Consider the following 13,895-nt stretch of genomic DNA (forward strand, 5'->3'; position numbering starts at 1 on the left):
AACATAGTAAAGGGGGGGGACATTTCTTATTCATTTGTTAAAACTAGTGTGCCAAGGTTAATGGAAATTTCCATAACCTGCTCTGATAAAGACAGTTTGAAAGGAGAGCAGATTAAACAATGTGATCACAAGTTTGATAAGAATCCATAGCTCCAGGTTAAAATGACAAAGCTGATATTTAAAGTTAATAGTTTTACATTTGGGCCTTGGCAGTTGATGTGCTTAGAAACCAAATGGACACTTTTGACCAATCAGCAAGGATAGAACAATATGTAATGGGGTTTAAACTTGCAGGGAAAACGTAGGGAAAGACTTTGAAGAACCTTTATGACAATCAGGATCTGGTTGAAAATCTGAAAGTGGAAGGCAGCTTGGCTGAAAATGATCATGAAATGGTAGAGTTCAATGTTCTAAGGAGTAATAGGAAGGAAAACCGAATACAGACAGTGGACTTAAAGAAGGCAGGCTTTAGCAAACTCAGGGCATTGGTAGGTAAGATCCCGTGAGAAGCAATTCTAAGGGGAAAAAAGAGTTCAGGAGAGTTGGCAGTTTTTTAAAGAGACGCTATTAAGGGCACAAGAGCAAACTATCCCACTGAATCGGAAAGATAAGAATTATGGCAAGAGACCACCCTGGCTTAACCAGGAGATCATCAACAACACTGAAACTCAAAGTCATACAAAAAGTGGAAACTAGGTCAAATTATGAAGGATAAGTACAAAAAAGCAATGCAAGCATGCAGTAACAAAATGAGAAATGTCAAGGCAAAAATTAGATTAAACTAGTTAGGAGTGTAAAGGGTAATAAGAAAATATTTCACAAATATATAAGAAGCAAGAGGATGACCCAGGACACGGTGGGCCCATTACTCAGTGAGGAGAGAGAGACAGTAACAGAAAACACAGCAGTGGCTGAAGTGTTAAATGCTTTTTTTTGTTTCAGTTTTTGCCAAAAACGTTAGCAATGATAAGATAACTGACATAGTGAACATCAGTGTAAATGGGGTAGGGTCTCAGGAAAAGAACAAATTAAGAATTATTTAGGGAAGTCTACACTACTGCTTAAATCAATCTAATTTACTTTGCTCAGGGATGTGAAAAAAGCCACCCCCCTGAGCAATGTGAGTTACAGAGACCTAAGTGCTGTCCATACTGGCGCTATATTGCCAGGAGACGCTCTCCCGCTGACAAAGCTTCCGCCTCTCGTGGAGGCAGAGTAATTATACCAACAGGAGAGTGCTCTCCCATCCGCATAGAGCGTCTTCACTAGACCTGCTGCAGTTGCGCAAATGTAGCACTTCTAGTGTAGACCTGCCCTTAGATAAGTTAGATGTCTTCAAGCTGACAAGGCCTGATGAAATATATCCTAGAATACTTATGGAACTGGTTCAAGAGATCTCTGAGCCATTAGTGATTATTTTTGAGAACTCCTGGAAGACAGGAGAGATCCCAGCAGACTGGATAAGGGACAAATATAGTATCTACCTATAAAAAGGGGAATAAGGACAACCCAGGAAATTATAGACCAGGCAGCTTAAGTTCGGTATACAGAAAGATAATGTAGCAGATAATCAAACAATCTTTTTATAAGCACCTAGAAGAAAATAAGGTAGTAAGTAACAGTCAACATGGATTTGACAAGAACAAATCATGTCAAACCAACCTAATATCCTCCTTTGACAGGGTAACAAGCTTTGTTGTTGAGGAGGAAGTAGTAGATGTAATATCTCAACTTTAGTGAGGCTTTTGTTATTGTCTTACCTTCTCATAAACAATCTAGAGAAATACAGCCTTGATGAACATACTATAAGATGAGTGCACAACTGGTTGGAAAGTAGTTGTCAGTGGTTGACTATCGAGCTAGAAGAGCATAGCGAGTGGGGTACCGCAGGGCTCTGTCATGGGTCCGGTTCTATTCGGTATCTTCATAATGATTTGGATAATGACATACAGATAAAGTTCACTGATGATACTAAACTGGGAGGGTTGCAAGTGCTTTGAAGGACAGGAGTAGAATTCAAAATGAACTTAACAAACTGAAGAAATGGTCTGAATTAGGATGAAATTTAATAACAAATGCAGAGTATTGTACTTAGGAAGGAATAATCAGTTGCACAAATGGGAAGGAGGACTTTAGAAAAGGATCCGGGGGTTACTGTGAATCACAAACTAAATATGAGTCAACAATGTAATGCTGTTGCAAAAAAAAAAAAAAAACTAAAAGCAAACATCATTTTAGGCTGTATTAGCAGGAGTGTTGTAAGCGAGACACAAAGTAATTCTTCTGCTCTACTCAGCACTGATAAGGCTTTAAATGGAGTACTGTGTCCTGTTCTGGGTAACACACTTCAGGACAGATTGGAGAAAGTCCACAGGAGAGCAACAAAAATGACTAAAGGTCTAGAAAACATGACCTACAAGGAAAAATTGAAAATATTGGGTTTGTTTAGTCTGGAGAAGAGAAGACTGAGTGGGGACATGATGATAGTTTTCAAGTATGTAAAAGGTTTTTATAAAGAGAAGGGTGATAAATTGTTCTCCTTAACCACTGAGGACAGGATAAGAAATGGTCTTAAATTGCAGCAAAAGAAATTTTGGTTAGACATTAGGAAATACTTCCTAACTGTCAGGGTAGTTAAGCACTGAAACAGTTTACCTAGGGAGGTTGGGAAATCATTGTCATTAGAGATTTTTAAGAATAGGTTAGACAAACACCTGTTAGGAATGGTCTAGAAAATACTTAGTCACTCCTCAGTGCAGGGGACTAGACTAGATGATCTATTGAGGTGCCTTCCAGTCCTACGTTTCTATGATTCCAGGTTTTTTTGCTCTGGCTCCACAAGAGAGAGAGGAGCCAAAAAAATGTCTAATTCATCACCTATGTCTAAGTTCCCTCTAAGCTGCGCAGTTGCGCAGCAGCCTATTAAGCGCTGCGCAGGGGAGAGATGCCTCTCCCCCAGCCCTGGATCTGCTGTAGCAGGGACAGGCGCCTCTCCCTGCCAGCCCCAGCCCAGTCCTGGACGTGCTGCGGCCAGGGGGGTAGTCCTCTCTCCCCGCTGTAGCCCTGGGGTAGCCTACACCCCAAACTCCTCCTCCCTGGCCCCACGCCAGAGCCCACACCCCCAGCTGGAGTCCTGACCCCCCACGCCCTAACCCTCTGCCCCAGCCCTGAGCTCCCTCCACACTCCGAACCCCTCGGCCCCACCTCCGCCACATTAATTTTGTTATGTTCACCAATATGGAGGTGATGTGCAAACTATTTCATAAACTGGGCCATCCCTAAATAGCACACAGCTGTCTAAGGCATGAGAAATAATCAAAAAAAATCCAACCCCCCAGAAGTTCACCTCTCCAGGGGCTCTTCAAAAGCACTTGACTCACTTGCCCTGTGTTTCCTATCAGCAATCAAATTTCCTCTCAGTTTGGCTGTCTCAGGCCCTAGCTATTCAGGTTCCTCCAGCCCTGAGGGAGGGGTGCATTTTCTGGAGTTTGAGCAGCCCTGGATTGAAGCTACTTTTCATTTGAGTCCTTAGTCCTTGACCGTAACCCTATCCTTACTGAATTTGATTGACAGCTTAAGCAGTTGTACGCCCAACGCAGTCCATTAACCCCTTTCTGGGGTTATTGGTTTATAGACCCTAAAACCCACTTCCAACTCAGGATCCTTCTCTGTAGTCCAGAGCAGTGGTCTGTGTCTAGGTAGCATTCAGACTGGATCACCCCAGAATGCATTGCACATCAGTCACAGGGAATGGTACAAATGACTTGAAGAAATGGTTGCCGAATTGTTTGTGTACATGGGGTGCTGCCATTGTCACCCTACACCGAGAAGGCTGATGACATAGTGGAAAAACACCTGCACCCAGTTTAAACTAACACTTCAACCATTGCGATACAAACAAAGCAAAAAGTCCTAGTGTGGATGTATTCATTGTGGCTACACGCAGAAGCTTGGTACCGTAAACGGGATGGGTAAACTTTGTTTTAGGGCAGGAAGGGGCAAAGGCCCTGAAGTTCTATAATCTGCGTACAGCAATCCTATGCAATGTGTATTCATATTCTAAAAAGTAGCAACATCATACTTTCTTCTATTGAGGTTGTTAAACATTCTTCCTCTGTTAAATCATTAACCCTCTGCTTATGCAAAACATCTTTCTTGCGCTCTCAATGCAAAGGACCTGAGAAAAAACTTTCTCATAAATCCAAGTGGCCATTAATGTCTTGAACATGTCAATTCACTGAGTCCATGATTTTTATTTATACCCTTCTCTCTCCCCTTTGTGATGTATCCTGGCTATTTAAATCCTCTTACTTGCTACTAATCTTTGCAGTTATTGTTCTCTGTAAGTGGCATCCCTGCCAAATGGAGTGGGCTGGTGGAGTCAGGGACAAATCCACTGAGCGTTACACATAATGTTAAATAACTAGCTGCCAGGCTTTGCCATGCTCATCACTGAAGGCTTTATTGTTTCTCACAGATATTTATGCACATTACTCATGGGATTCTTTCCATTCCAAACTTAACCTTTCCATTTATTGAAAAAGAAAAACATCGAATCCACAATTCTAACATTTTGAAAGAATGCTGGAGTTCTGACCCATGTCAGTGCTGTGCAGAAGACCAACTTTCAAGAGTTGAATCTTGGGGCATCCTTTAAAACTTGGAAAGGGTGTTCATGTGTGTGGACCCACAAGATTTGGGACTCTGGCTAAAGAACTGCTCTATATCTGACATTGCCTCCATAATGCTAAGTTTATTCTGAAATCGTTGGTGATGGTGTCAGTCTCCAGATCCTGTGCTGACTGTGCTACATAACTACCTAAATAGTGCAGTATTGGTTGAGAGAGTACAAATGTAAAGAAATACTAGCGCTAAGCATAAAGAAATATTGTGATATTTTACTACTTTTTCTAATTGCTCCCAATTTCTTCTGTTGGTTTCCAGCCAAATTTTGTTGAAAAGTTCAAGAAATATACCTTTGATTGTGAACCAACATACCATTGTTTGTGTTTAACCCATACATCATTGGGATTTAGAATTACCTTTGTACTAACATGGTTGTTGATCTGCCATTTCTTCAAAAATGCATTAAGAACTTTTCATTGTTCCTGAGAAGCACGAGACTAAAGTTGAAAGATAAGTTTCTAAATCCTGCCTTTATATCATAAAGAAATCCTGATCACAAATAGTTATGTTTAAATGCTATATCTCTATCAAATTGGCCAAAACGTAGCCATTCTGAGATGAAAATAATGTTTTGAAACTCTTGTCTCACTTAAACCGTATTCCCTGCTAACTGGCCAATATGTAAATCCTGTGGTTTGTTTCCGGAGACATTCCAAAACTGAGCAGACGGAAAGAGGGAGGAGAGCTTATTTGGCTATTTATACACTATGTTTAACTAGTGGCTGAGGATTTATTATTCAAGATACAAAATGTTCTTCTGGGAGAGAACCTCTGATCTTTTGCAGAGTAAGTGTACTACGAACATGGAGTAGGACATGAAAGCATTGTCCAGGGCACTTTGCAGAGGCTCTTCATAGTCAGTATCATGCTGTGCTGTGTGTACATTACAAACAGGAAAATTGTTTCATAGCCTTGATTTTGGGTCTGGGATGATAAGAAATGCAAAAGATAACAGCCCTTTGATAAAAAGATTAGCACTTCATTGAATTCAGGCTTCATATATTTTACTTCTTGGTCTGAGACTTGCAGTTTCAGCAAACTTTTGAAATTAAGTAATTCCCTTTTATTCACATCCAAAACCATCAGTTCGTGTTAGGCACAATTTGCAACTAGATTAGAAAGGATTTAGGATTGAAAAAATGTCATTCCTCAAGAAGCTGCCCTCTAAGTTTAGAAACATTTAGATGACAAATTGGATCTTATTTACGTACTGCATCATAAAGCTGATATATAGATTGGGTCAAGATTTTTGTTTTATAGTGCTTCATCCCAATGAAGACTTAACCAAACTGCTTTGTGAACTTGCCATTGTGAAAACATATCCTGAAACCGGATTGTTTCATATTGCGATCTCAAATGCAATACAGTTAAGTTATTGCAATCTGGAAAATCATTTCTTGAGCCTAGAAGTTCGTAATTTAGACAATTTAAGTATGGGTTTGCTTGGGTATGCTGGTCTAGAAATGTACTCTTGCGTGAAATGCAAAGTATAGCATTGCTGTTTGTTTAAAATCCTGTTTATCTGACACTACAGTTGTTTGATTTATTGGGTTCAATGTGTGTTCCAAGATCGTTTCAAGGTTTCTGATTTTTATAGTGCTCTCTCTCCTTTTAGTATGCCATCTCTTGTGAGGAGGAAAGTTTATAGCATCCCAGCAAAACTGCACTGGAAAAGAGCCACCATCTCCCCAGTAGTCTGCAACTAAGGAATCAGTACATTGATTTTAGAGGCTATAATGCAGGATAACATTTTATCAACTCTTTGTTTTGCAGCAGTGGCAGCCACTGGCTGTAACCTGGATAAAGTAAATATTCTCCCTAGTGCCTTGATAACTCCACTTATGCCAACCAGTGTGATTAAGAATGAAGATGTGGCTCCAATGGAAGTTACAGCTGAAAAAAGATCTCCCACTATTTTCAAGGTAAGTTAAATTGTGATCCCACTATGCTGACTATCCAAGCTTTGGGCATGTCAGACTATTTCCTGGTAGTGTGCAGCAGAGGAGAGAAATAGGAGAGTGGTGAAAACTTCATAGCTCAAATCCAGACAAACCTATAATCCAGACATGCACATAAAGCAGAGTGATTCCCTTAAAAGTCATCAACAGGAGCTCTTACTCCTGCACTTGTCCATAGTGAACCAGACTGTGGAGCAGCACGGGTGTACAAGTTCTGTTAGTAGCCTGCTGGCCCAAGGCTCTGTTCTCCTGTTGCACTGTGTTCCGTCGTAAAATCAAACACAGCCAACCTCCAGAAAGCTCCTAATAGTGACCTGCCCTGAGCAGCAGCCCGTTCTGTTGATTTGGGAGAATGAGGAGGAGCAAAAAGGAAAAAAACGATAAATACACAGAGTGGGGGGAGAAAAAAAACCTACAGATAGGAAAACATGAGAAACCAGACAGAGTAAAGGAAAAAATTATGACCCAGTGCCAATACAGAGGCATGTGGAGGAGATAGTTACCAGTTTATCACTTAAGAAAAAAGTTGGGTAACCATGACCAATGGCTTATTTAGGATGTTTTGTTTGGGATGCCTTTTGGTTCTTTTCTAGGACAGTGGGAAATTTTCCTCCTAGAGTAATCTACATTCCCCAACTACGTGCAGGCAGGTTCATTTGTAAGGTATGAGTATCCGCTTTTGAGTCTCAAAACTGGACAACATAGCCAAATGAGAAATGCACGTAACCAAGACAAAGTAAGTAAAAGATAAGGAAAACAGCTGAGGAAGGGAAGCACTGCTACAGGAAATTTGTTGGTATAACACAAAGCTGGAGAATAGCTGAAAAATGTTAGTAGTATCACCATTGTATGGCTGCTTCTCTGTTATACAGCAGCACAATGAATACAGAACAGTTTTATTTATTTGCACCACAGTCAGTGAAACAAGGAACAGTCAGGATAAAGCCAGGACAAACATACATGCAAACCGATGACTTCATGGAGACTCGAGAAAAAGAAAATACTGCAAGCCATTCTACATTGCAACTATTTATTAAGTGACCTCAACAAACTCAAAATGTTCATACAGTTTAGGCACTCAATTCCACTTTTAGGCAACTTTATAAAAGTGACTAGATTTTCAAAGATGCTAAGTATCCACTATTCCCGCTGAAACCCAGGTGTGTTGTGCAGTGCTGCTGATCAGCTATGAAAATCAGGTCAACCAAATATGCAATTGTCTAAACTTTTTGCACCCAAGTTTGAAACTGTTGACCTATGTGTCTATGAAATGAATGCTACCACTTCCTGCTAAGAATTTAGACTACCTCCCACAAAGAAAAAAACTAAGACATGCTTCCCCCCCAGTCAGAACAAAAATCAACTGAAAAGTTAAGGGTTGCAAATCCATTTCTCTTACTGAATTAGCCTATCAACTTTTACTGTCAATGGCTCAAAAATAAAAACTGAGCAAGTTATTTTATCCTACATCTGGCTTACAGCTTCACAAATAGGAGTTTCCCACACTGATGCACATAAACCTTGCTTGCTATACTGGATCACACTCCTGGTCCATGAAGTCCAGTGTTTTGTCTACAATAGTCCACTATCTGATGCTTCAGAGAAAAGTGAATAAACCCCCACTTAATATATCTAGCTAATTCTGCAGAGTATATGGGTGAAAATCCCTTCCTGGTCCCATTCAGCATCAGTTTATGCAGTGAAACAGAAGGTTTGATCATCCTTATTTTAGCATCATAATAACAAATATTATTGGTTAAAATTTTGCATCCCCTTTTAAAATCAGCTACAGTATTTTCTGATCTCTTGTGGCAGTGCAAATCATCTTATTAACTATAACCACATCTTAAGGTTTCAGAGTAACAGCCGTGTTAGTCTGTATTCGCAAAAAGAACAGGAGGACTAGTGGCATCTTAGAGACTAACCAATTTATTTGAGCATAAATAAAATAAATTGGTTAGTCTCTAAGGTGCCACAAGTACTCCTTTTCTTTTTGCACATCTTAAGGCATCACTGAAGGTTTCTAAGCATGACCCGAGTAATCCTACACGCTTCTTAATGTGTACTGCTTTTTTTTCCCACCAGGCTACAAAGGTGGTTGGACCAACTCAACAAACATTAGAAAATATGTCCAGCATATCAGGAAATGCAACCTTTTCAACTGCTTCTTCTCATTTACCTTCTGAGAGTGAAAAACAACATCAGATACAGCCTAAAGTGTATAATCCAGAGACTCTGACTACTATCCAAACACAGGACATTTCACAGCCTGGTAGCTTTCCAGCTGTCTCTGCTCCTAGCCAGCTGCAGAATAGTGATGCACTATTGCAGCAAGCTACACAGTTCCAGACTAGAGAGTCCCAATCCAGAGAGGTGTTGCCGTCAGACAGCACAGTAGTTACTCTGTCACAGTTAACTGAGGCTTCGCAGCAACAGCAGTCAACGCTATCAGAACCAGCACAGACACTACAGCAACAGATTTCATCAAGTATTTTCTCACCTGCAAACAGTGTGAGTCAGCTACAGAACACTATACAGCAACTGCAAGCTGGAAATTTTCCAACCAGTACTGCCAGTGGAAGCAGTGGAAATGTTGATTTGGTCCAGCAAGTCTTAGAAGCTGAACAGCAGTTATCTTCGGTTTTGTTTTCTGGGTCAGATAGTAGTGAGGATGTTCAAGAGCAACTCAGTGCAGACATTTTTCAGCAAGTTAGTCAAATCCAAAACAGTGTGAATCCTGGGATATTTTCCTCATCAGAGACAGCAGTCCATTCCAGGCAAGAGAATCTTTTGTCTGGAAGAGCTGAAAATGTCCATCCACAGCCTGAGAGCTCATTGTCCAATCAGCAGCAGCAGCAGGCAATGGAGACTTCTGCAGCAATGGTGATTGGAATGCAGCAAAGTATGTGCCAGGCTGCAACACAGATGCAATCTGATCTTTTCTCCTCAGCAGCTTCAGGAAATGGAAACCTCCAGCAGTCCCCTGTTTACCAGCAAGCTTCCCACTTGCTAAGTGGGCTATCAACAAGTGAAGACATGCAGATGCAATGTGAGTTATTCTCCTCATCTTCTGGTGTTTCTGGAAATGAAACAACTACTACTGCTCAGCAGCAAGTCTCGACCAATGGCTCTACCATGTTTCAGACCTCGAGTTCTGCAGATGGAGAAGAAGCTTCAGGACAGAATAAACAGATGCAAAACAATGTGTTTCAGACCATGGTTCAGATGCAACACAGTGGGGAAAGTCAGCCTCAAGTTAACCTGTTTTCATCTACAGAAAACATGATGGCCGTTCAGGCAGGTGGAACTCAACAGCAGGGAGGTGGACTGTTCCAGCAAGGTGGGGAAATTATGTCTATTCAGTCAGGAAGTTTCATGCAGCAGTCCCCACATTCACAGGCTCAGCTTTTTCACTCTCAGAATCCCATTGGTGATGATCAAAATATATCCCAGGAAACACAAGGGTCTATTTTTCGTAGTCCAAATTCCATTGTCCACAGTCAGACCACTTCCTCTTCCTCGGACCAATTGCAGCCTCCAATATTCCACCCCCAGAACGCCATGGGTGTGTTGCAGAGCTCTTCTGTACCTCAAGACCAGCAATCAGCCAACATGTTCCTTTCCCAGAATTCAATGAACAACCCTGTAACTCAAGAAGAACAGATGTCATTCTTCACAACACAGAATTCCATTACTCCACTTCAGACAGCCACAAACACAGAGCAGCAAACTTCTTTCCAGCAGCAGGCACAGATACCCCACATTCAAAACCCTATGATTCCCCAAGATCAGCCCCAAGCTCAGCCCACTCAGCAGGGTTTGTTTCAGGCACAAGTATCACTAGGCTCCCTCCAATCTAGTACAATGCCCCAGAACCAACAAGGGGCTATCTTCCAGTCTCAACACTCAATGGTTGCTATTCAGAGTAGCCCTCCATCCCAAGAACAGCAGCAGCAGAACATGATGTTCAGTACTCAAAATACAAGTACAATTGCTTCTCAGAAGCAGACTATGCTTTTCAACCCAAATCAAAATCCAATCACTAATCAGGAGCAGCAGAACCAATCTCTTTTTCATGCACAATCCAATATGACGCCAATGAATCAAGATCAACAGCCCATGCAGTTCCAGAGTCAAACAACAGTGACTCCACTTCAGAATCCTGGGACCAGCCAGACAGAGACACAGCAGCCCACCATGTTTCATAACTCACCCCAGATTCAGTTGGTTCAAGGATCACCAGGTTCTCAAGAGCAGCAAGTCACCCTCTTCATCTCTTCAGCTTCCATGTCTGCCTTGCAGAATAGCATGAGCCAGCAAGAGCTGCAGCAGTCTCCCATCTACTCTTCTCAGAACAATATGACAGGTATTCAAGGAGCTGCTTCTCCTGCACAGCAACAATCTTCTTTGTTTCACAATACAGCAGGAAGTGCTATCAACCAACTGCAGAATTCTCCTGCTTCATCTCAACAAACTTCAGGAATATTCCTATTTGGGATTCAAAATAGTAAGTATTAAAAATCCTTGATTCTAATATTATGGTTGAGAAAAACAGCTACTTTGGAGGCTGCCAAATTACTTGTGTTTGTACAGCTCTGTAGAGGTGTAAAGTGCTAAGTGGTAATGGTTACAGTCCTTTTGTTGAAAGTGTTAGTCATTAAAGACAGGAAAGACATAAATTACACCCATGCCTTTTGAGAAACTTCTGTCACTTTCAATGGAACATGCAAAAAATGTACATGTGTATAAGCCAATACAGTTGCATTTCTGTTGGATATACACCATTTATCCCAAAATACTAAAGATTATCTATGAAACCATGGTGGTTGGAAAGGAAATTTTGTGCTCAATGTGAAAAATGAAATTGGTGCTCAGAGTTAGACTTTATAGAAGAGGATCTGTTCTAAATAATTAATTCATGCTTAGTACTTATATAGAGGTAATAAAAGGATGTGTTTAAAAAAGTCAGTGAAGTTATTTTTAAAAATAAAGAGCTCGTTAGTACCCCGTATTTTCTGCTTGTGAAGGTACTTATATACTCTAATCAAGTTATCTCTCAATCTTTTTAATAAGATAAACAAACCCTCAAATTATTTTTGTGGTGATTTTCTGTGCTCTCTCCAGTTTGTCAATGTCCTTTTAAAAATGTAGACACCAGAATTGTCCCCAGTACTCAGATATCAGTTTTGCCAATGCCACGTTTAGAGGTAAAACTGACCCCTCTACTCCTACTTATTACTCCCCTGTTTATACATCCAGCAAATTAATTAGCCCCTTTTGGTCACAGCATCACACTAGGAGTTCATGTTGAATAGCACTGAGTTAGGTACCTATCCCTATGGAACCTCCTAGAAACAGCCCTATTCAGAGATGATTCCCCATTGATGACTACTTTCTGAGATCTGTCAGTTACGTTTGAAGGTTCCTTTAAGAATTCTGAACTTTCACCTTGAAGTTTGCAGTATTTTCTTCTTCTCTCTCACCCCATTACAAAAATAATTAGTCTTCAGATTTTACCTCAATGGGATATTCAACATTTTTCACTCCTCGTGTGTGCCAGTCCCTTTACTTCCATTTTTTGAACACTCACTATTAAAAGTAAAGAAAGTAGAAGAATAAAAAGGATGTTTCCAAACACATGGAAAACTAGTTATTCTGACTAATGCCAAAATTTGTTCTGAGAGAGAAGTATCACTGTATTCGGTATTTCCAAAAATAAGCTTGCCTCTTTCAGTGCATAGGAGGGATAGTGATAAGAATCTTAAAGTTAAGTGTAAAAGGAGACAGATGTTTGATTTTCCTATATAGAGTTTGCTTTTTAAATAGTGGTTCTTACCTATGATACCCCTGCTGATATGTGTTACGCTGTTTATCCTTTTGAGGCCTTGATTGTTACAGTCCTACTAATTTCAGAGTGGTAGCCATGTTAGTCTGTATTAGCAAAAACAACAAGGAGTCCTTGTGGCACCTTAGAGACTAAAAAATGTATTTGGGCATAAGCTTTCGTGGGCTATAGTCCACTTCATCAGATGCATGGAGTGAAAAATACAGTAAGTAGGTATAAGTATACAGTGCATGAAAAGATGGGCATTGCCTTACCAAGTGGGGGGTCAGTGCTAACGAGGCCAATTCAATCGGGGTGGATGTGGCCCATTCCCAACCGTTGACAAGAAGGTGTGAGTATCAACAGAGGGGAAATTATTTTTTGTCGTGACCCAGCCACTCTGTCTTTATTCAGGCCTAATTTAATGGTGTCAAGTTCGCAAGTTAATTCCAGTTCTGCAGTTTCTCGCTGAAGTCTGTTTTTGAAGGTTTTTTTTGTTGAAGAATGGCCACTTTTAAGTCTGTTGTTGAGTGTCCAGGGAGATTGAAGTGCTCTCCTACTGGTTTTTGAATGTTCCAATTCTTGATGTCTGATTTGTGTCCATTTATTCTTTTGCGTAGAGACTGTCCGGTTTGGCCAGTGTACATGGCAGAGGGGCATTGCTGGCACATATCACATTGGTAGATGTGCAGGTGAATGAGCCCCTGATGGTGTGGCTGATGTGGTTAGGTCCTAGGATGGTGTCCCTTGAATAGATATGCGGACAGAGTTGGCAATGGGGTTTGTAGCAGGGATTGGTTCCTGGGTTAGTGTTTCTGTAGTGTTCAGGAACAGTGGATAAATGGCACAACTGATCTATTTAAACAACACACATCTGGTTCTGCATGTAGCCTAGTCATAGTAAGTTATACTGGTGTTAGCTAGTATTTGCTAGCATAAATTTCCTACCATGCAGTCTTCAGTGTTTCTGCAGGCTTCCTCTCTGTTTTGTAGTGTTACCTTAAATCAATCAATCTCTCTCTCTCTCTCTCTCTCTCTCTCTCTCTCTCTCTCTCTCTCTCTCTCTCTCGTGTGTGTGTATATATAATCTCGCTAGCAAATACCAACTAACTAATATAAAGTATTTAATTGCTCTGCAGTATGCTTTTCTCTAAAGCGCAGTTTGTGAAATTAAAATGAATACCTCTCAGGAAAAAGTACTGTGTTTTGCTGAGAACCTTGGTAGTGCTGATCCTGCTGTGAGTTTCCCCCACTGATTTCATTAGCAGGAACAAAAAAAAAAGGAGTACTTGTGGCACTAGACTAAAGACTAAACTAGACTAGGCATTAGACTAGAGACTAAACAAATTTATTTGAGCATAAGCTTTGGTGAGCTACAGCTCACTTCATTGGATGCATTCAGTGGAAAATACAGTCGGGAGATTTTA

At 40.7% G+C, this 13,895-nt stretch overlaps 1 protein-coding gene across 5 annotated transcripts in view; it reads left to right on the forward strand.

The window, feature by feature from the left end:
• NFAT5 (nuclear factor of activated T cells 5) overlaps positions 1-13,895 on the forward strand; it is a 135,244-nt gene that overhangs the window by 115,840 nt on the left and 5,509 nt on the right. For all 5 annotated transcript variants that reach the window (XM_084645139.1, XM_084645138.1, XM_084645142.1 and 2 more), the window contains 2 exons: positions 6,460-6,608; positions 8,730-11,151. In XM_084645139.1, coding sequence (XP_084501265.1) covers positions 6,460-6,608; positions 8,730-11,151 — 2,571 coding nt within the window. The remainder of the gene's footprint in view (positions 1-6,459; positions 6,609-8,729; positions 11,152-13,895) is intronic.

This window comes from Lepidochelys olivacea, assembly GCF_965140295.1.
Source record: "Lepidochelys olivacea isolate rLepOli2 genome assembly, chromosome: 12".
In the NCBI taxonomy this organism is placed as follows: domain Eukaryota; kingdom Metazoa; phylum Chordata; order Testudines; family Cheloniidae; genus Lepidochelys; species Lepidochelys olivacea.